The sequence below is a fragment of the Tyto alba genome, unplaced genomic scaffold, assembly GCF_018691265.1.
Source record: "Tyto alba isolate M040663 unplaced genomic scaffold, T.alba_DEE_v4.0 Super-Scaffold_14, whole genome shotgun sequence".
Taxonomy (NCBI): domain Eukaryota; kingdom Metazoa; phylum Chordata; class Aves; order Strigiformes; family Tytonidae; genus Tyto; species Tyto alba.
Window position 1 is genome coordinate 59403280 of NW_024881276.1, and position 22901 is coordinate 59426180.

Consider the following 22901-nt stretch of genomic DNA (forward strand, 5'->3'; position numbering starts at 1 on the left):
ATTTGCATAATGTCTGTGGGTCAAATTTTCATAGTCTTCTCTGATCGTAATTGATTTATGCTAGTTTGTGTATTTTCTCTAGTTCCTCACTGCTCATAGTCTCTTCTGCTTCTACATATTAAATACACTAAGCAACCCTGTAGCTGGTATCAGACTTTCTAAATCGCTATATATATCCGTATGGTGTAATGAAAATGGGCTGTTTATTTTCTTCATACTCCTTTTGTCATGGAACACATGACAACGATCTGTCTCCCTGTACTTTGATAGTCTCTTGCGAGACTTTAAAATGGTATAAATAAACCAGTTCTTTGTCTAGTGTTTCAGCATACTGGAAGAACATTTTTCTTTTAATGGCCCTGCTGCTTACACTTAGTCATATGATTTGCTAGATATTTCAGACTGTAGATTTATGTGCTATCAAGTGAAGGAATTAATAGTCTTATATCAGGAAACTGACATCTACCCAAATATAAATCTGACTTACTCTTTTTGCAGTATTTTGGAATAATACTCTTGCTTAATGAGAGCATGCATGATTTTGTTAATAGTTCAGCTATTTCACTGCTAAATTCCTTCCATTAGCTCATGATGGATGTTCTGTTTTATTTAGAAGAATGAGCATTGCATTCATTAGGCAAACTTCATTAAATTTGGAGCTCAATCAACTAGAACTATAATTATATGGAGAGGAAACTTCCTAATCTGACATTTGTAAAACTAAGCCCTTTTGGAATCCATTATTATCTTACGTAACATGACCAACTGAGCTTTTGTATGGAACAGAGGCAGATCCTGAGAAGAGTGCCTTTAGCTATGAGAAGTGTTATTTTCTATTATAATTTAATTGTTTTATAGCCTTTTTCACCACAATGAGACATCTGCTCTCTCTGTATCTGGCACGATAATAGATCAGACTGGCTGAGGTGGTAGTAAGCGGTGTATACTCCTCTAAAGTATTATCTCATTGTTTAGAGTTACTTTATTACTTTTCAGATTACACCTTCTGCAGTTTAAGTCCAGGAAGACTCTCTTGTCCTTTAAGGCAAAATTTATGGATCTTAGCACGGTTAGGAAAGGAAAAAAAAACCCGTACTCTTACTACAAATGGAAAATTATTTCTCTTTGTGACTTTAGCCTGGTTTGTATCAACACCAAGAGGAGGAAGTATAGCTGCCTATCAGTTGTAGTCCATTTTTCTGATAGCACCATGTGTGATGCTAATGCAGGCCAGTGATCTTTGAATATTTGCTGTGTCTTCCTGCTTTAGATGTCAGCTGATGCCTTACTGGTAGTGCAGTGCATTTTAAGATGGAGGAAGACAGCTATGACAACATCACAGCCTCTTCTGGTTAGGTTTTGAACCTCAGCAGATATGGAAGCATTCAGTGGAAGCTGCTATTTAGTAAAAAATTAAGAATGACATCTTCTCCACATAGTCCTCCAAGAAAGAAGCTGAGAAATTAACTTTAACCCAACCTAGTGTAGCCCACACATGGTTTTAAGTTGCATCTATCTTGCAACACGGAGCAGCCAAAGTGTTACATTAAGTGTATTGTCCTCTGTGTTGCCTTATGTCCAGCTCTGCTCTCTAGTCTTGTAGGTACAAGACTTCTGGGTGTGAACTCTGCATTTTGGACTCTTCCCCCCTCAATGCCCAGGAGGATGGAATTAGCGTGCTTTGTGCTGTCTGATTGAGACTAATTGAAAAAGACTGGGTAGACAATCTGTTACAAAATATTGACTTATCTCTTGACCTTTTGGAAATGTGTTCAGCCAAAAAAGTTTCAAAGACAAAGATTGTTCTGAGTCTTCCTCAAGGAAGTGCTGGTGTGCAGTTAGGATTAGTTATCATATGTTTAAGAAGAAAAAGGAAAAATAACCAAATTTGGTTGAAATAGCCTACCTATGATTAAGAAAGAAGAAAAACTACTATTTTGTTATGGGTTGGGACAGAAATGCTATCCTTAGGAGACCATGGTGAGAAACAGTTGTTCAACTAACTCACATGGAATCTAGAAACTATAAGCATACTGATCTGCGTCTCAGGAACAGGCATCTGTCACTGCTCAGGGAAGAGGCATGTGTCAGCAGAAGGAGCTTTGCTCGGTAATGTGTTGTTGGATGTTTGTGGGCCTAGGAAAGACAGACAGATGAGAGAAAGGGGCAAAAAGGCAGTAGGAGGGAGAGCTTGAACAAATTATTCGAGTGTGGCCCAGGCAAAAGCTTAGAGTATGAACCTATGCCTCTAATTGACTCCTAGGGGCAAAAATTCCTGAGCAAATCTGTTTTTCTTTATCAGGCTGCATATATTTTTGTGGCTGCAAACACTGAAGGATTTTGTGTGAAACGAGTTGTCAGTCAATCCCTATTGCGAACTACTGGTTTAGGTGAGATTTCAGTACATGGGTTTGAAGGTTCACTTTTAACACTGTGAGGATGAAAACAAATTTCTTGTCTGTATTTGGTGAAATCGTATTGTTCAATCACTATGGGACGTGTTAGGAATCCATGGATACTTTTAGTCAGTTCTGGAAAGAGCTCTGTTCCAGCAGTTCTGGCCTTTCCACTTTCAGTCTCTGTCTGAATGCATCTGTAGGGTTTGTGAGATGGGAAAAATAATCATGGGCATTTCCGTGGCCTTTCTTTCATGGTTCTGTGCAAACAGCTCCATGAAAAAGGTTGTTTAAATTTCCATTTTTGAATATATTTTCTGGAGGGCTGGAAAGCAGATACTCGTGTGCCCAATGTACTGCTGTCTGAACATTTGAATGCACTTCTGAGATCTAGAAAACTGTGGATGATTGTAGAGTGGTGTCCTGGGTTTGAGTGAGTGGTGGGGTTTTTTGGTAGCAGGGGAGGGGGCTATAGGGGTGGCCCCCTGTGAGAAGCTTCTCAAAGCTCCGTCAGCTCCACCTCTGCACCAAGGCCGAGCCAGTCAGCTGCGCCTCTGTGATAACGTATTTAAGAGGGGATGTGGTGACGGGCAGTGGGACTTGTGAGGAGGAGTTGCTGCAGCTGCATGAACACCAAGGTCAGTGGAGGAACGGAGGAAGAAAGGAGGGGGGAGGTGTGCCGGAGCAGAGACCCCCCTGTATCCTGTGGGGAGACGGCAGGGCGGCCCCCCCCTGCCACCCATGGAGATCTACAGTGGAGCAGACATTGATTTATGGCCTGTGCTTTTTGCCTGGATGATTAAGGTGCTGTGCCCGAAGAAGGCCGGGGTCTCGTGGGAGGAGGCAGCCCCGCTGCTGTAATTCAGCACTGGGAGGATTGCAGCATGCGGGGGAGTCCCACGCCGGAGCAGCTCGGGAAGGGCTGCAGCCGTGGGAGGGAATCCAGTCGGAGGAAGTTGGTGACCCACGACAGAGCAGTGTGGGGAACGCTGCAGCCCGTGGGAGGGACTCACATCGGAGAAAGTTTGTGGAAGACTGTCTGCTGTGAGAGGGGGACCACGCTGGAGCAGGGGGAAGAAGTTCCAGAAGCTCCCCCCACCACAGATGGCAGAAGCAGCAGCACTGCCTGCACCCCCCATTCCCTGCCCCTGCGCCCCTGGGGGAGGAGGTAGAGATACTGGGAGCAGAGCGGTATTTGCCCCTTCCTGTCCTATCTCGAACGCCAAGCCTGGCTCATTTGCCCATTCTCATTGCTGGAAGAGAAGGGGGAGTGAGTGTCTGTGTGGTGTTTGGCTGCTGACCAGGCTCAAACCACGACAAGTGGTCTGAACTTTTTTTTTTTGTGGGATGGTGGACGGTGACGCAGCAGTCCATCCTCATGCAATGTATTGTCACCCCATGCCAATTGTAGAATATGAGAGCTTACTATTGTCTTTATTAATGTGTTTAAGTTAGAAGGTTTTTATTTTTTGGAACGGTTAAAAAAGGAGCTTTCAGGGTTTCCCAAGGCTATGTGTCTCTATTTGTTCAAGCACCTTGTATATTTGAAAATTTTATCAATGTAGTTTAAATAAAGGAACAGAAATTACTTTGAGTGCTGTAGCAGTGTAACGCTTTCCAACTTTATATCAAAAATACCCTGTCAGCTAATGCTGAAGTTAGTCCTTGTGTCATGGTCTGATTTGCATATTTTTGAAGTGGTAAATGAGATAACTGTCAGATTGTGTTTATGAAAAGGTGTGAAGTTTAGTGCATGTTGTAGCTCTGCTCAGAGCAACCTCTACTTCAGCACAAGCAATGGAATTTGTCGTTTGGCTGAAGGTGTTAAACCTTACAGTACTTGAGTACCACTGTGAATTGCTTTCCTGAGAGCTATAGGTATGCCTGGTGGCCAATTTGTCAAAGGATATGTGTTTTAATTAATCTTGTGAAAGGTAGTGTCCTGATCTGTGCTTGAACTTTAGGCTTCCCATATCTAGTTTAAATTAATTAAAACAGATGTGCAGCTATTTTGGAAGAAATTAGTTGGTGATTACTTTGTCATAGACACTGTTGTGCTTAATTTTTATTATTCAGGGAAAGAAATCCCTGAAAATGGAGTTAAGCTAGCATGTAACTATCAGTTGTTTAGAAGTCTGAAAGAAATACAATGGGGGTGATGACTTAATTCAGTCATTGTTATGGTTGAGGGGGGAAAAAAAAGAACATTAATTTTTTATTTTTACGTATTTAGAATAGAAACAACCAAGTAGGAACTGCAGAGAGCATATCATGGATAAAAAGCACATTAAACAACAAACAAAAACAACAATGAAACCCCCAAACCTTAATTTGTTAGGAGACTACTGTCATTAAATTGCTAATCATATAGTTATTGTACTGTTTTATAGAATACCTGAATGAACAGTGAAATTCAGCTACTATCTTAGTGCATAGAAAGTTTTATAGAATACATGAAAAGAAATAAGCCCAGGGTAAGTTTTGCTTTCCTCTAGAAACAAAGACCTCTGCCTACTAAGGGCAACAGTTTAGGTTGGGATGATTTAAGGAGGTCAAGGCTAAGGTGGTCAGTGGCTCACCACTGCTTCATCCAATCTCCCTTGTACAAACCGATGAGTCATCAATCAACTCTAAATTGCTGCTGTTTCAAGTGAATGGCATTTTAGGGTAAAGCACCATTGATTTTTATTTGGCTTTAAATGTTCCACTTTAAATGATGGCAATTGAGGAATCCATTAGCAGCTCATAGTGTGGGTCCCTGCAGGCAGTGACATCTTGGGGCTCGGGCTTTATCAGTCAAGACAAGCCTGGGCACCCCTGCTCATCAGTCCATGCTTTCCAGGTAGCTTCCATAATTGCAAAACTTTGAACATTTCAGTAGTAAATGTTGGGAAATGCAAGACATTGTTGCAAGTACCAACTGCTTTATCTTGCATATGCTTTTTAAACACTTGTCCTAGAATTCCTAATAGCTTTTTGAAGCTGAATGTCTTTCTGTTCTTTTTTTTTTTTTTTTTTTTTTTTTTTGTGTCAAAGCACAGTTGCTTATGTTCAGGCTAGAAAAGCAGATGAGAAGGGTTTTTTTTCTATTTTTATTTTTTTCTACCTAGAAGCTAAATTGTGCCAGAGGACCAATGGTTTGAAAGAGAAGTGTGGGTTTCTCATTAGCTGCTAATTCCTTGCTCATTTTGATGATTCTTTGTCCCATCATCTTTGTAGCAACTTTGCTTTGCTACTGCTTGGGTTATTTTCTCATGCTTGTGATCTTTAAGAAAAGTAATGAAATAATCACTTGCAATATAAATCCTTCTTTTTTTGTGTGTAGGAAACTCACAAATGGGTGCTACCATAGTAGATGCATTGGATACTCTTTATATCATGGGACTTCATGATGAATTCAGAGAAGGACAAGAGTGGATTGACAAAAATCTTGATTTCAGTGTGGTGAGTAGAGCTTACTCTAATGTTTCTCTCATCTTTTCACAGTGTTCCTCTTGGGGAGAGACAGAAGAGGTCTTTCATGTGGAAATTAAAAACTTTATGATTCAGAGTATCAGATACAAGCTTTAGTGAAGTTCTCTGTGCTTGTAACTTCATTTTGAAAAAAACCCAAACACCCCAACCCTTTCACACTTTAATTATAAGTGAAGATCCATATATTTATATTGTATTTTCAAAGTACAAATTATAACTGGATAATGGAAGAAAGGGAAAGTGAACAGTGAGAACCAACAGGACCTCAGAGGCAGAAAGTGAGGCTTTGCTAGCTGATAGTAATTGGAAATAACAGTGTATGAATTACTTAACAATACAATCTCTTCTGTCTCCTTAAGATGTTTTAACATGAAGAATGCCACTTGAGTTGTCTTAGTTTGCCCACAGGTTCTGAATCGATCACAGGAATCTCCCAGTTGATCGTACAGCATCTGACATCCTTTATCAGAGTTTGGAAGAGTTAAATGGAAGAAATGGCTCTATTTTTATCCTTATTCATTAGTATTCTTATTACTAATTTTGGGACTGTCACAGACTCTATGCCGGAATTTGTATTTCAATCCTTGGACTTGCCCTGTGATTCCAGAAATAGTTTTTCATTCAGTAGTGCACAAAAAGAAATGTAGGTATGCAGTCAGAATTGAGCAGATGCTTACTGTTGGTTTTATAGTGTATCCTACATTTCAGACATTATTTCTTTCAGTGTTTTCCTTTTTTTTTATACATTGACTGTCTGGCAAACATTAAAGAAATTCTACTCTGCTTTTTTCAATTAGTGCCAGATAATTATTCAGTCTAAAACTGAAGACCCTAAATATAGCAGACAGTGTAGACATAATGGTACCATTATGACGGTGAAGGAAATTATTTCCATAACTTTTGTCTCCTGTGAGGCAATTTTAATATAAATTTTCAGAATTAACGTAGCATTTTGGGTGGAAGAAATTTACATGACCCACTGAGGTTCAATTACAGCTTCCTATGTATCAAAAAACATTTCTGAAGGTTAATGAGTTGTCTTAGAAGCACACCAGACATGTGTAATTTCCTTATATGGTTTGAAGTTTATAAATAAATACATACATAAATTTGTTCCTCTTGGATTCTTTTACTGGGAAATAGAAATCATTGATTTCACTCTAGGCTGTACCATTGCTTTTGTGATTCATGACTTTAATAGATATTAAGTGGGATTGTATGCTGCATTGTTGATATTTTGCTTGTATCACCTGTATGTGAATAAAAATAAGTCTTTTACTAAAAATCTGTATTTGGGGGTATTTCAAACTTTAGACTTTTAATGGTCAGTGCTATTTGAGGAAATCTTGAAAGTATTCATACAAACTTTCTGAAGTAATTAATATGTGCAAAATGCCTTTATTTTGGATACAAGCAAAATGCATTATACATACGCAGGTGCCATAGAAATAGTGTGAAAGGAAAGATATACCTATAAATAATTTCAACTGTGTACTAGTTGGTGGATCAGTTTGTACAGTGTACATTGTAGTGGCTTTTCTGGATAAAAGGAAGAGTCTCCCTTATCTCAAAATCTTTTAATAAAACTGCATTTATGTGTCTAATGGGTTTAATGAAGAGAAGTTTATGGGGGAGACAGATGGGGGGTGTATGCAGGCAAAAGAGTGAACAGGGTGCAGAGGGAGGCAGAAAAATGTTAAAACTGTCTAGTTCCTGTTAATTTTTCAGTGAGTTAAATGAGTTGAAAGATACTGGTGAATTTAGCCCAAGGATATTAATGTGGAGGAAGGCAATACAATTATTTTTTTCTCTTGAGTTTCTCGGTGATTTTTCAGTACTTGTCATAACATTGAATACATAAAGGCTATTCCTAGGTACAGACTATGTTAAAATGGAGCTCTGAATTTGAGATTGCACACTGGTAATTCAGGTTAAGAAAGCACGTTACAGGAATTCTCTAATTGTTATTCTACGTTATCCTGTAAACCCGGAAGTTTTGGTGTTATGCTTAAATGGAAGAGAAAAGTTGATGAATTATGGAAATGTACAGTCCTTGACTTCTTTCCCACCATCTCCAAACAACATTCATTGTACTTTGTGGTGATAATATGACTAGGGAGCAGGAGAAAAACTAATTTGATTTTTAAAAATCAGTTGAAACTGTAACTAGAATTATCATTTGGTGTTGTGAAGGTGTGCACAGGAATTTCAGTATGGGTCTAGATACTGAAACAGTAGAAACCCTTGCATGCAGTTTGGTTTAGGGTGTGTACTTGCCTCTGCCTTGACGATTTTTTTTTTTTTCCTTCTTTGATTAGGGAGTTGATTAATTATTTACTGTCCTTCTGTTATAGAATTCTGAAGTGTCTGTTTTTGAGGTCAATATTCGCTTCATTGGTGGTCTTCTAGCAGCATACTACCTTTCAGGACAAGAGGTAAGGAGATTGGAAGGTGTCTGTGAAATTTAATGTATTCTAGCAAATGTTGCGTATGAAGAATTTTCTGAAATCTTGGTTTCCCAGTAGTTTGCAAGCTAATTTTGCAGCAATAAGTTGTCTAAAGTAACCAGATTCTTAGAGTAAGGAATCTTTAAAGCTTGTTTCCATGCAGGTCTTGGCCAATTTGGGACCCTTTGTTAGAGCTTTGAAATGCTTCTTTTATCAAGATGTTTTCAAAAGATAACCACTCAAGTAAACATCAGCCTGAAATGTCAAGTCACTAGATTTTCACGCCAACAATCACTTGTTTTGATATTCTGTAACTCCATGAAGGTAGAAATAATAGTGTTATCACTTTTCCTGCAAGGCTGTAGGTTTGTTTCACAAAAGTGCTACACAGTCTTTTTACCATTTTCTCAGTGATGAGGATGTGTATACCAAAAGACCTGCAGCCATGGACTTCTTTGGTCTGGCAGCAACACTGCTGTGCCCTCTTCACGTATTTTAACAAGGCTGCAGATTAAGTCATAGCTCTTCCTGTGTCTTATCAGCCTCCTGTCTTTTGATCTATTGCTTATGTCTTTCATTTGTTTGTTTTTATCCTTTATTTTTCATGGACCTGCTGTAACCCGCTACCTAAAACATCAGGCTGAGTCATACATCATGACTTAAGTTTTGATACAGTTTCAGGTGTTCATTTGCTAACAGGAAGGCCACATACCTATTAACAAGTTTTCAGGGATTTTAAGCCTGTAGCTCTAAAAATAACCAGGAGAAAGCCCCATATTTGTTGGGCCTCTAGGTTTTTGGCATCATCCCAAGATCTAAATTTTCTTTTGTAGGAGTGTCTTTTCTTTGGAAGAAGAACTTAGTGGCAATGCAAAAATCCAGTGTATACTGTGAAAGCAATGGCTAGTTTATTTTTCCTCAAGTTCTACTTGCTTCACCTTCTCCACTGTCCACACTCTCAAGAGCCCTGTGTGCAGAGGGATCAGCTGCAAACAGTCCTTTCTGATACAGTGATTCACGGGGTCTGTTACTGAAGGCCCAAAGGGAAGGAGGAGCACAAGTGCTGACCTTGTGTTTGTGTCAGTGACTCCCAGATTCCCGGACTTCAGAATCTGTCAGGCTTAGGACTTCCATCAGTTACCTCACAGCTCAGTAAGGATTCTCCCCTTTGGGAGTGATCCTATTCCCCAGTGTTACAAGTCAGCCTTTTAAATTGGTTGCTGTAGCACTTTCTCAGGAAGACAGTCTTTGTAGCAGCTATCACTTGTATTAGAGTAGCTATCACTTGTGAAATTCAAACCCTGTTAGCTTAAACTTTTGTCCTGACAAAAGGAGGCATAAAAATCACTGTATGATCAACCCAAAATATTAACTTGAAGCGGCTTCTGAATTTCATGTAGGTCAGCATTACTAACCTACCAGTTTTCTTTTGAAGGTCCCCAGAACAGAAGCTTTCTTTTGTTGTAAGATATAAGCAAGGAAAAATGCTTGTGTTTTTATTTCCATAGCAAAGAAGTTTCATGGAGAGCAGATGGACCTGCAAGTGCTTTTCAACTTGTGCCAAGGAGCAGCTGAAGTCGAAGCTGCAACTGTTAGTGTAGTAGTCATGGTAGTTCCTACTGTAGTGCAAGTGACCCTCAGCAGCATGTTGAAGGATTCGTCCTTTCCAGAAATCTGTATTTCTGTTGCTTGGAGCTCAGATCACATTAAGTACTATGTGATCACTGAAGCCTTCAAGCATTGAATAGAGCAGTCCCACATCATCTTTTCAGCTAAGAACATTGATCCTGTCTCTGGGTAACTTATTCAGGTTGGAGCATGATCCTTGCAGTCATCTGCTGTGAATATGAGAAACCTCAGAGAAAGAGCAAAGATCATGCATTGGTAGCTGGATTGTTTGTATAGATCAATACCATACCTGTGCACAAGCCCCTTAAAGAGAACTTCTTTTGCCTCAGTATGCAAATAGGTGCAGCCAAACACTGCCAAAACAAATGCTTTACCTGCTTTTGTAAAGTTGACTGTTTCTTTCAGTTGCTTCTAACCTCTTGGTAGAGTCAGAACAAGCTCCTTTGCTTAAAGAATTTTCATCGACACATTTTATTTTCTTTCCTTCTTAGAAAGCTTTTATCCTCTGTCTTTCCTAAATTTTGGCCACTGGGCTGACTTTTATTTTAAAAAATACTTCTGTGGCATCAGTGTCTCCAATGGACTTTAAATACTTCCTGACTTGTGGTAGAAGATTGTTCTTGTCAAGTGTTCATGTGTATTCTTTATTTTCCAAAGGAACTATTCCTAAAAAAAAGTGTTCAGATCGCATTTCTTTCAAAATAGTGTGGCAGATAGGTCTGCTTCTGGTACCTCATTTGCCAAGTTGGATGGGTTCTCTGCAGTTTGTCAGTGTGGATAAGACAAGCAAGGGAACTGGAGGCTTTTTGGTAATTGAGTATAGGAGAGAGACACACCTGGCTCTGAAAACTCCTTTGAGTTGGAAACAGATTGGTTTGCGATATGATTTCCTACCTGGTCTTCTGTTCCCAAGAAGGGAAGGTATTCCTTAGCTCAGGATTGGGACATGGTTAATTTCTTTTTTTACTGCATTCAGACATGTGAGACCGTTCTTAGCCACTGCTAAGACAGGCAAGCCTGATCCCGACTGTTTGGATGTTTTAGCTGGTCAGGTTGTGAACATGCACATGGGCTTATATCTCTAAGGGAGTCTCTATCTCTACTGGTAGGTATTCTTCTCCAAGCCTCTACTTCTGTAAGACTGTTCCTAGATCCTGGTTTAGAATGTTTTCGTACTAATTTCCATACTTTTACATGTCTTGTTTGATGTATTGAAAAAAGGTCCAATACAATGAATAGGTTGGTTGGAATTAATTGGTTTTCCCCTTTCAAAGGTCCACAACAAGAGTTACTGCTGTTTGGTGACAGTTATAAAAGCCATTCTCTTCTAATTTTGACTCCTATCGCTTAGTGCTGTTAAAGATGCTGTAGTGACAACCATAAAAGAGAGTGTCCAAGACTCAGCATCAGCTGTGGCAGTTCAATCATTTCTGATTGGCCACGTTCAGAGAATTTAATAGTCAGCATGGTTTATTTATATGCTTTTGCCCTTTGTATGGAGAGGTTAACTGTGCTTGGTAGGATTTTATCTGATTATAAGTAATAATGGTAGATATTGATCATCGCTTTTATCTACAGCTGGCTATTAATTTATATAAAATTGTCCCATTTAATGCTCTTACTAGAAACGTGTTAGTTTTTAAAAATTAGTTAGCATGTCTAGTGGCATGACTGTGGTCTCCATGCTATATTTCTGCTGTCATGTTACTGATATTACTTTTAGAGGAGCTTCAGCTCCATGTGATCATGGGTTTTAATGATGCTGGTTACAGTTGATGGTAAAATTTTAAACCTTTCACATTAAGATTGTGGGTGTCATTGTCCCTTCTTTCAGTAAGAGTTCCTTCTTATCGCAGTGGATGAAGGAATAATGAAATATATCTCCGTTACAACCGAAAAAAAAAAAAAAAGGAAAAAAGCTGCTGTTTTTAACAGCTGACAACTTGGCTTAAAATTCTGTAAGCTTGACCAGTGTTGAGTCACAGGCCTTTCTTTGTGAAACATGACACTTGTGAGTTTTTTAACAACTCAGCCTTTTACATGTGGGAATTTCTGCTGGGCTTCCTTGAGTGATGAGCATGTAAAGCTGAAGTTTGAGGAGGATGCATTTTCATGTCCCTCTGGCCAAATGTCTTGGTTGTCTTGCATCACTTTACCATTCTGTTGATGCAGAGAGACAAAATTGTTTCTCTAACAGGCAGTTTTCCTGATTTGGGGAAAATCACCATCTGTCTCAATCTTTCCATCTTAGAATGCCTTTTGAATAGAAGAAAATCAAGATATTCCTGTGAAACTTGACACAGTGGAAAATCTGCCCATGTGTTCTGTTCCAAGTTTCTCAAGTTGAAACAACACTGAGGCTTATCTAGTGGCAGGGGTAGTAGGTCTGCAATCTGGGAGGCCCTTGTTTAAATTCTCTGCACAGTAACTTTTCCCTGGCTGATTGTGGACAGGCCATCTGGTGTCTGACTAGGTGTGTATTATCAGATCTAAGAGTGTGCCTGCTTTGAATCAGCTCCTACTTAGGAATGACGTCCCAAGCTGTCCTTGCTTTTGAGATTCTTGAGGGTTTTTCTGAAGCTTTTGAAGCTCTTTTCCAAACTACATGATTGAAATACATAATGAATATATGCTAAAACAGTGGAATAAAGAATCATAGAACAGTTTGGGTTGAAATGGACCTTTAAAGATCATCTAGTCCAACCCCCCTGCTGTGGGTAGGGGACATCTTTCAGTAGATCAGATCACTTAAAGCCCCATCTGACCTGACTTTGAGCACTTCCAGGGATGTGGCATCCACAGTGTCTCTGGACAACCTATGCTAGTGTCTCATTGCACTCATCATAAAAAATTTCTTCCTTCCATCCAGTCTAAACCTACCCTCTTTCAGTTTTAAAACAGTTGCCTCTTCTCCTGTCACTGCAGGCCATGTTAAAAGGTCACACTCCATCTTTCCTATAAGCCCCTTCTGTATATTGCAAGGCCACAATAAGGTCTCCCTGGACCCTTCTCTCCAGGGTGAAAAACCCCAACTCTCTCAGCCTGTCAGCATAGGAGAGGTGTTCCAGCCCTCTGATAAAATGGATACAATTTTTTCATTTTGATCAAAAAGGCATGATCTTGTATTTAAGCCATGTGAACTATAAGTTTTCAACCTTTTGAGTTCACAGGCATCACTATGCTGTTTCTTTTCCATCTGTCAAATGGGGTTAATAGGCCAACTTAACGTACTGGCGGTAAAATATATAAAGACTTCTTATCTAAATTGAGCCAGACTGTTTCTCAGTAATCCCTGCAACGATCCTCTAACTTCTGTGGCAGCTAGGCTTCATTATGCTTGGGGAGTGGGGTTGTGATTTAGAATCACAGAATGGTTTGGGTTGGAAGGGACCTTGAGGGTCTAGTTCCAACCCTCCTCCCATGGGCAGGACCACCTTCCACTAGATCAAGTTGCTCCCAGCCCCATCCAACCTGGCCTTGAACATTTCCAGAGACAGGGCATCCACAAGTTGTCTGAGCAACCTGCTCCAGTGTCTCACCACCCTCACAGGAAAGAATTTATTCCTTCTATCTAATCTACACCTACCCTCTTGCAGTTTAAAACCGTTACCCTGTGTCCTATTTCTACTCTCTCTGATGAAGAGTCCCTCCCCATCTTTCCTACAGGCCTCTGTTAAGTACTGGAAGGCTGCTGTAAGATCTCCTTGGAGGCTTCTCTTCTCTAGGTTGAACTCCCCCAACTCTCTCAGCCTGGCCTCAAAAGGGAGCTGCTCCAGCCCCCTGATCATCTTCGTGGCCTCCTCTGGACATACTTGAGCAGGTCTATGTCCTTCTTTTAGTGGGGGCCCCAGAGCTGGACCCAGCACTGCAGGTGGGGTCTCACAAGAGCAGAGTAGAGGGGGAGAATCACCTCCCTCGACCTGCTGGTCACGCTTCTTTTGATGCAGCCCAGGACTTGGTTGGCTTTCTGGGCTGCGAGCTCTCATTGCTGGCTCATAGTCAGTTTTCTGCCTATTAATACCCCCAAGTCCTCCACAGGGCTGCTCTCAATCCACTCATTGCCCAGCCTGTATTTGTGCTTGGGATGGCTCTGAGTCATGTGCAGAACCTTGCACTTGTCCTTCTTCATGAGGTTTGCCCAGGCCCACCTCTCCAGCCTGGCAAGGCCCCTCTGGACAGCACCGCTTCCCTCTAGCGTGTCGACTGCACCACACAGCTCGGTGTTGTGGGTGAAAATGCCGAGGCTGCACCCAATCCCCCTGTCCATGTCTCCAGCAAAGACGTTTGACATCACTAGTCCTGTTACTGACCCCTGAGGAACGCCACTCTTCACTGCTCTCCACTTGGACATGGGACTGTTGACTGCAGCACTTTGAGTGCAACCATCCAGCCAATTCCTTATGCACCAAGTGGTCCATCCGTTAAATCCACATCTCTCCAATTTAGGTGTCATGTGGGACAGTGTCAGATGCTTTGCACAAGTCCAGGTAGTTGATAATATAACGGAAGTAAGTAGAAATTTAGTGTTCCATATACCTACGGTGGCGTGAACACTGAGTATGGCTGCTTAAGTATGAAAATCAGCCTTACATGAATTAAAAAAACAAAGCAACAACAAAAAAATACAGAAAAACCCACAAACCAACAAAAAACCTCCCAAACAAACCAAATCCAAAACAAAAAGGCAACAAATTTTTTTTTGGTGGGTGCATTAAGAGATTTATTTTCTTTCATGCATCATCCTGGCACAAGTACAGTTTTTGTCTTTAGTTATGAAACCATGTTTTTTATAGTTTTCAATGATGCCTATTAAGTCATTATTTAACATTTTCCCTGGAACAGTAGGTTCCTATAAGTTTATTCCAAGTTAATGCCCTAGACTCACTGTATAAGAATGTTCTGTGTTCTTTATGGTTAATTTTAACTTCTTATCTAACACTAATAAAATATCTTGATCTCTATTGTATGTAATAGCATAAAGATAGAAATGCTTAATGAAAGTCTCATGTATATACAGAGATCAGAACCAGATAAAGCACATGCAATAGCATCCTTTTTTTGTGAAATGTAAATTACATTTTTATTATTAGATAAGAACTGTCTCATCATACAGGCTTTTAAAGTCTCTTTCCAGGGATGTTTCTCTGTTACCTGGTGTCATGCTTTGAGCTCAGAGGGCAGCTGGGCACCACGCAGCTGCTCACACATCTCTTCTCTCCCAGCGATGAGAAGGGACAAATGAGCCAGGCTTGGGATTCGAGATAGGACTGGGTGGGGCAAATCACCCATTATGGTCACTGGCAAAAGGCAGACTCCTTAGGGGAACTAAAAAAAAAGAAAATACATTTATTACAGACACAGACAACATGTAACAGAGTGGGACAGTGAAAAGCATTGCCACATCTTGAGCACACCTTCCCCCCACCCCTCCCTTCTTCCCGGGCTCAGCTCTGCTCCCGATATCTCTACCTCCTCCCCCAGCGGCGCAGGGGCAGGGAATGGGGGGTGCAGTCAGTGCTGCTGCTTCTGCCATCTTTGGGGGGGGGAGCTTCTGGAACTTGTTCCCTCTGCTCCATTGTGGTTCCCCCCCTCACAGGAGACAGTCTTCCACAAGCTTTCTCCGATGTGAGTCCCTCCCACGGGCCGCAGCGTTCCCCACACTGCTCCATCGTGGGTCACCAACTTCCTCCAACTGGAGTCCCTCCCACGGCTGCAGCCCTTCCCGAGCTGCTCCGGCGTGGGACTCCCCTGCATGCTGCAATCCTCCCAGCGCTGAATTACAGCAGCAGGGCTACCTTTTTCCCGCAAGACCCCGGCCTTCTTTGGGCACAGCACCTTGATCATCCAGGAGGAAGCCACAGGCCATAAATCAGTGTCTATTCCACAGTAGATCTTCATGGGTGGCGGGGGGGGGCCACCACAGAATAAAGGGGGGTCTCTGCTCTGGCACACCTTCCCCCTCCTTTCTTCTTCTGTTCCTCCACTGACCTTGGTGTTCGTGCAGCTGCCCCAACTCCTCCTCACAAGTCCCACTGCCTGTCACCACATCCCCTCTTAAATACGTTATCGCAGAGGCGCAGCTGATTGGCTCAGTTTTGGTGCAGAGGTGGAGCTGACGTGGAGCTGGGGGAGCTTCGAGAAGCTTCTCACAGGGGGCCACCCCTATAGCCCCCTGCCCTGCTACCAAAAGCCCCACCACTCACTCAAACCCAGGACACTGGAAGATTATCCATATTGTATAGCTGGTTTCTCCCGATGGATGTGGCTTGGGAATTTTTGATCTCCTATGGCATCTATCCAGTTCTCAGATTTAAGATTTTGTTCAAGATCTGTCATATTTGGTGCTTGCTGTTTCTCTGGGTACACACGAGGTTTTCCTCTTTGTTATGTATGTTGCTATTGGCAAATTCTTCTTCTTTAACACAGATGTTCTAGTTGGTCTTATGATTGGTTATATGTTCTTACACTTCTTTCAGTCACATTTGTGGATTTGGGTCTTTTTGGGCATCCGGGTAGCTGATGCTGATTTCTGAGGGAGGACAGGAGGGCTGCTTCGTGAAATCACTGCCTGTCCAAAACACTCCTTACTCCTGGCACAAAAAAGCAACAACCAGGCAAGCAGTAAGAATGAATGGCACCAAGTAGAAAAGAGCTGGCTCATCTTTTTGCATTAATGCCAAAACAACAATGCTTGCCAACAGAACGCAGCTATAAGATGTGGTAGAAGTTACAATTTGGATTCGTGATGAGTGTACCTGAATGTCAAATCTGTGAGAGTAGGCTACCGTGACACCAGGAATTACAATGTTCCTCAAGGCCTAGGACAGTAAAAGGTCTGTCAAAACCTGATTTAGGGTACCACACTGGAATCTTCAGCAGAAATGGGGTTATCTCATGGTGAGCTGAATCAAACAGTCCAAGAGCTCTAATTTCACTTATGCTGTTACACACAGCGTATATGTGGGGCATCTAACCCCACACCTGGTTAGTGAAGGAGTGGTAAGTACAAGGAAGACATCATACACCAACAATGCCAGCAGAAACAAGCTGCATTTCTTCATATTGGCTATGTGAACTTCTTTGAGCACATAAGGGTAGATGGAGATGCCTCGAGCATCTTGCAGAATCCAGACCTGTTGTTTGTCACTTCTGAACACCATCCAAAAGACAGAAGTGAAGATGCTGAACCCTGCTAGGAGCAGTTCCTTTATTTCCAAGCCCTTCTGAAGATGCTGTAAATGAACTTTCTGCTCTTGAAATGGGAGTTTGTTCAAGGAAGGAGGCAGACGGCTGTAGAGCCCAAGTAGGTACATATATTCATAATATAATCGTGTAGTTGAACACACAGGGTGATCATAGGAGCAATAAAGCATAAACAACATAAAAAACAATGTTCCTATGTTTTTGCAAATAAAGACCCCAGAGTTGATCTGTGTGTTCAAAATCTTCTGGTTTTTTTACAGTTGTATTTGATGATCTGCTGTTGTTTCTCTCTGTGGTTCCTGCTTGGTAGCCTCCAGCAGTGACTATACCCACTGCTAGAATGAACGTGATACTCATATTATGTGCCTAATGTCTGTCCAGCTTCTTGAAGAATATATGGGTAAAGTCCAAATTTTTGAGCGATTCTACAGGAATAGTAATCTGTTCACCACAATCCCAAGCATAGGCCTGTCCACTGTCCCCAGATACTGTGGCATCTCCCCTGAGGGTTAATAATCGTTGAGTACCATTTATTCCGTGCAGCCTGGAGCTTTCAAAGGAGTTGCAGTTGCTCTTTCTCTCCAAGGCAATTCCAGTAATGAGGCCCCTGCCGTCACCGTTGTCCTTATCAAAGAAGGAAGGAAGACAACAAGGCTGAGAAGGTGAATTTCTGGTGGGGCTGGAACCAGCAAGGTTGGCTATCCCTGCTTTTCAGGAAGTGTCCCCAGTAAGAAGGAACTAGGAAGCAGTAATCTCCTCCCATCTCTGAGGTAATTTTGGCGAGTCCAGTTTGCTGAATCAGCTTTTGCAGAAGAAATAAGAGCAGCAGGAGCGGAAGAAGCAGTGCCACTGTCTTTGAGGTATTCCCCATGCTGTGGGACCTCTTCTTACTCCTTCTTTGCTTGAAGAAAATGTCTGTCTTTCCAGAGCGACAAGGCATACCTACTTGTTATATCGCACGTACTAACCGAGCAGAAATGAGTCCCATCCACTGGTTGTTACAGAGTTATCTCTGTCTCCCCAAGTGAGGAAGGAGTCTTCTGTGTGTCAAGTCTGCCTCTTCCCTGTGGCTACAGCCCTACCCTTGTCTGTGACACCATGTGGCTCACCGTAGTGGCCCTCATCTCCAGGGACACGTTCTAGGCCTTGGTGTCACCCAGGTAAACTCCTTCAAATAGCAGCTTCCCTTGTAGTGACTTCTTCCTCCTATGGCTCTGTGAATTGGAAGATGAAACCCTTTGTTATTAGACTTTCACTAGTAAATCTTATTTCTGTTCGTAGTACCTTAATAAACTTTCAGCCTTGGTGAAGCCTTTTGATGTTTCCCCGGTGTGTTCCCAGCATGCTTTATTTTCTGCTATCTTGTGTGTGTATTTGAGGACGTGAGAAAGATCCTGTGTAGGCAGAGCAGGAAGCAAAATCCTCTAATGTTAAGAGAAAGTACCTGGAGTAAGCATATCCAAGTGCTTGCTGGAGCGGCCATATCTCCAGATAGGAGAAGGCAGGATGCAAAATGCAGATCGTTGTCAGGAGGCTGAAGAGATGTAGTTGAGTCAGAGGAACATGATGTTACATGGGATTTCTTTTGTTACACTGCAGACTTTCTTTCAGGCACCTAGATTTTATCCAAATTAAGATGGATCCTTTAAATGTGTGGCTTTTCCCTATCTTTCTGAGCTTTGCCTTTGGGAAGCTTGATTCTTGCAGCTTTAAGTCAGGGCAGTTGAGAATGTATTTAACTGAGATTTTGATTTGAATTATTTTAAACGTGACATCACTATTTGTAGTTAATGATTGATATAACTTGTATTTTTCTGTATAGATGATATTTACATGTTTTCGTAGTATTTCTTCTTTAATGCTTGCTTCAGTGGGTAAGCCTATTTTTTTTTTTGATCCTTGAGAAATCATTGCTTGTTTTGCGATCTGTTTCCTCTGTGTGTTGTTTTTTAATTGCCTCATGGGCTCTAGAATGCATCTTCTATGGCTGTTGTTTTGAGTATGGGCTTCCTCCAAAGCGTGTGTGCTGCCTGCAGTGCAGGCCATAGCCACTCCTGTTTCAGATCCGAGATGGTTGGTAGGTCACAGGGTGCTTCGGAAGTATTGCTGTGTCCTGCAAATGCATGAAATGCAAACCCAGCCAGAGGGGAGATCACAAGGGAAGAGCTAGTCATCACTCATACCTTCTGTGCAGGTGTGTGTGTATCTACCACCTATCTTTATATGCACCCAGGATGAACCTTCTATTCATAATCTTTTTGGTAAAATGATACTGGGTGTGTGTCCCGTGAATGTTCATTCATTAAAGTTTACAGTAGTCTTGTAAGAGTACTGTTATCTTGCTAATTTCAGACATCAATAATTGCATAGTGGCTAGGCTTAAGTATAAAAATACTGGAGATATTCACAGGTTTGGGGGTGTTGCAGTAAACGGAAGTATGACTGTACCTTTTCTCAGCAATTAACACTCCGAGACCTTATGGGTCTCATTTACAGATTTCGAGTCCTTGAAGCTTCTGAAAATTCAGCACATTTTCTGAAGCAAGAGGAAGCAAAAAAATTAACGCCATAGCTAGTGGTGGTGGTCTCTGAAAACTCCGATTTAACTCCCTGACTAGCATCTTAGAGGAAGTCTTTAATAAAACCAAACATTGAGTCTATGGCTTCTGGGTTCCTCCCCACACAAGTTTAGCTGTAGATGTCTGCAGCAGGATTCAGGGATTGTTTCCAGTTCTTGTGCATGTTCTGGTTTATAAAGCAAGTGACTGAGAATTAGAAGAGTATTAAGTGATAGTTACATACTTTGCCTAGAGCTCATTTGTTAGCAGTCCATAAAGAGATTTGTAAGGTGTGCAGGAGTAACCCCATCTTGCCTTTAGAGTAATTAAGCATCTTCTCTGGTATGAACAGCATTTGTCTGTGGAGAGAGTCCACAAGCTACCAGTTGACTGCTTGCTTTTTTTCGTGAAGTGGAGCTCCACAAATCATTAGAACTGGTGTGACTGGTAGTGGCAAATAAAATATTCCTGCTAGCAGTAATGCATGGTATGAGAGAAGCCCGGAGATGGATAGAAGGTCAGTTGTTGCATGGTGTACATGGCTATGCTTGAGAAATGGCATCAAGTAAGGAAAATAAAGTGAATATTCTTCTAATGGCTGCTGTGTGATAGTGGCAGGAGGACACTTACACCATTATGACAAAGTGTTCTTGTCTGCTGCTGATTCATTAAAACAATAAAAAGGATAGCTTTTAGTTATATTTTTGTTGAACAAAGTTATTTATGGTATTTGCAATATATAAAAAAAAAAGATTAATGATTTACTGTGTTTACCTTTGCCAGCCTTAGCTATAAAGCAGTTTCTTTACATGATCATCTTTCTCATCTTTATAAACACTATCAAAATGACATATCTTTCTGGGAAAGATAATAATATAATTTGCATAGATAAATCCAGCCTGAAATCTGTCATTTAAAATAGAGAGCAAGGGCTGCTTAGTACCTGATGCTCTATTAACAGATAATCAAACTAATCTTTCCAGGAAACTGGCATCATCTCTTCTCTTCAGGAAGACACCTTAGTAAAATTGTTATATATGCTAGTGGATATCCCAACAACTGACATAAATATATAAAGTGTAGATTTTTAAGCAAGATAGTGTATTTTGTGAACTGGTTTCACAGAAGTTTTGACCGTACCAGTGAAGGGGCTTATCTACGTTAACTTTTCAAAGGTTTAAAATCTCGGAAGAGATAACAGCTTTGTGTACGTCCTATTCAATAAAGATGAGATTTCAGTTTGTTGCCAGGAGATGAACTGCTTATTCGTAAGCGTTCATGACAGCTCACTGGTCTCCAACAGGACACAGCCTGAAAAAAGCAATAATTTTTTCTTGAGTTTTAAATCATTGTCACATATTGGGCATTTCCACTGCTCACTGCAATCCAGTTTCTGTTTACCAGGCTTGTATTAAACATTTTCTTGACTGACAAATGACACTTAGCCCAATTTATTGCTACATTTTGGTACTGCATGGCACCTGAAGAGAAGAGGAGAGGCAAACTGACTTCACTGCAATTTTGTTTCCTCTACCCTAAGTCTGATTGGAAATAGGTTTGTCTGTGGGTATAACATCCTTTAAACTGGTGGAAGTAAAGGACAAGCTGTTTTATCAATAGAAAATACAATAACTATGCAGTGTTAGCTGCTCTTAAAACTCACTCTTTGGTCATGTTGCTGTAGAGGGCTATAAATGCTGAGAAAGACCAGATCATTTGTAACTACTGTTGTGTCGTATATCTCCTGATGACCACGTCTATTGGGTTTTGGCTCCCTTTCCAGCAGTTTAACAGTCGCACTGATGCTGATGGTCACCACTGACAGCAAGCACAGCATCTTACCTGTTGTTTTTCCAGACATTTGATTATTGGCATTACTGTTGACACAGTAACACGTTAATTTCTAACCACTGAGTTTTCCTATGTTCTTTCCTCATAAGTTAGCATCTGCAGTGAGTGTTTCATGCTTGATCTGATCCAGAGAGGGAGTATGGCATTCTCTTTTGTCAACTGAAAGCACAGTTGTTCCAGCAGGATTGTTTTCCACTTTAAAACAAAACAAATACATGATACTGGACATGATACTGCTTTAAAACCAGTTGTCTTTGGCTTGTTTTGCCTTTTGGAACTTGTTTTCATTCAGTGCTAACTATTACGTTTTCCTCTTATGAATTTGAATATTAAAAACTTTAGACAAGAGCAGTTATGGTGGGAGAAAAATAAATGCCATAAATGCTATAATGACTGCTAAGCAAAACCACTAAAAACTAGAAAAAATGTGAACAAAAATGATGTTTCCTCTAATGATGTGTGCACCTATCCCATGATAAAGATGGTGAACTCTTCTAGTCTGTTAGGAATCAAGAGGATGCTATCTGCAGTAGTATTCTGTTGCCATTTATGAACTGGATAATCAGTAAGCAAATCTTTAAAGAAATGACCAAGAAGCTCTCTAGCCTATTAACATTCATTTTTTTAATTCAAAATATGAAATTACATGTAGGTGCCTAAACCAAAAGAACACTACTATGTCCATGTTTAGAAAAGGTCTTCTAAGGTGACCTAGGTGTCTGTGAGCCAGTTAGTTTGATTTCACTTCTACCCATCCTAGAAATTTGTTTACTGAAAAATAAGAGATCATCAGTATAGTAGTGACTTGACAATAAAAGTATTCTCGTAAGAATTTATAGCTGACTGTAGGTTTGCTTATGTTGAGATGGCAAATAAATAGAAAAATCCAGAGAAATTTAATCAATTGTTCAACTTGGTCTGTATAAATTAAATACGTTTTAATGGTGCCAAAAGTGTAGATGCAGGCTGCAAGTTAAAAGAACAAACAATCCATGTTGGCTAGGCCAGCATGGGAACAGAACAAGGGAGTGTATTTTGAGTAGCTGTGACTTTGAAGAATATGTGGAACTCGCAGAAGGCAAGCAGCTCAGTTTGAACTTTTGATGTGAAATCCTGTGACAAAAGACCTATGAGCATTTGGATTTATAAATAGGAGTTTTGAATATGAGGAGGAATTTGTTTCTGTTTAAGTCATTAATAACGGACGACTGTTGGGATGCTACAAACGTCTTCTTAAAAGGATGTGTAAAAACAGCAGAAGCAGTAAAAAAACCATGGAAAGGTAGTGGACTGATAGTTATGACTCCTGGACACATGGATAGTCAGTGTGTGGTATATGACTC

General features: G+C 40.9%; 1 protein-coding gene across 2 annotated transcripts in view; it reads left to right on the forward strand.

Moving 5' to 3' along the window:
- MAN1A2 (mannosidase alpha class 1A member 2) overlaps window positions 1–22901 on the forward strand; it is a 156422-nt gene that overhangs the window by 59675 nt on the left and 73846 nt on the right. For both annotated transcript variants that reach the window (XR_006164933.1, XM_032995637.2), the window contains exons 4-5: window positions 5722–5840; window positions 8225–8305. Coding sequence is in view for 1 of the 2 variants with exons in the window: in XM_032995637.2 (XP_032851528.1) it covers window positions 5722–5840; window positions 8225–8305 (200 nt within the window). In the remaining variant the exon portion in view is untranslated. The remainder of the gene's footprint in view (window positions 1–5721; window positions 5841–8224; window positions 8306–22901) is intronic.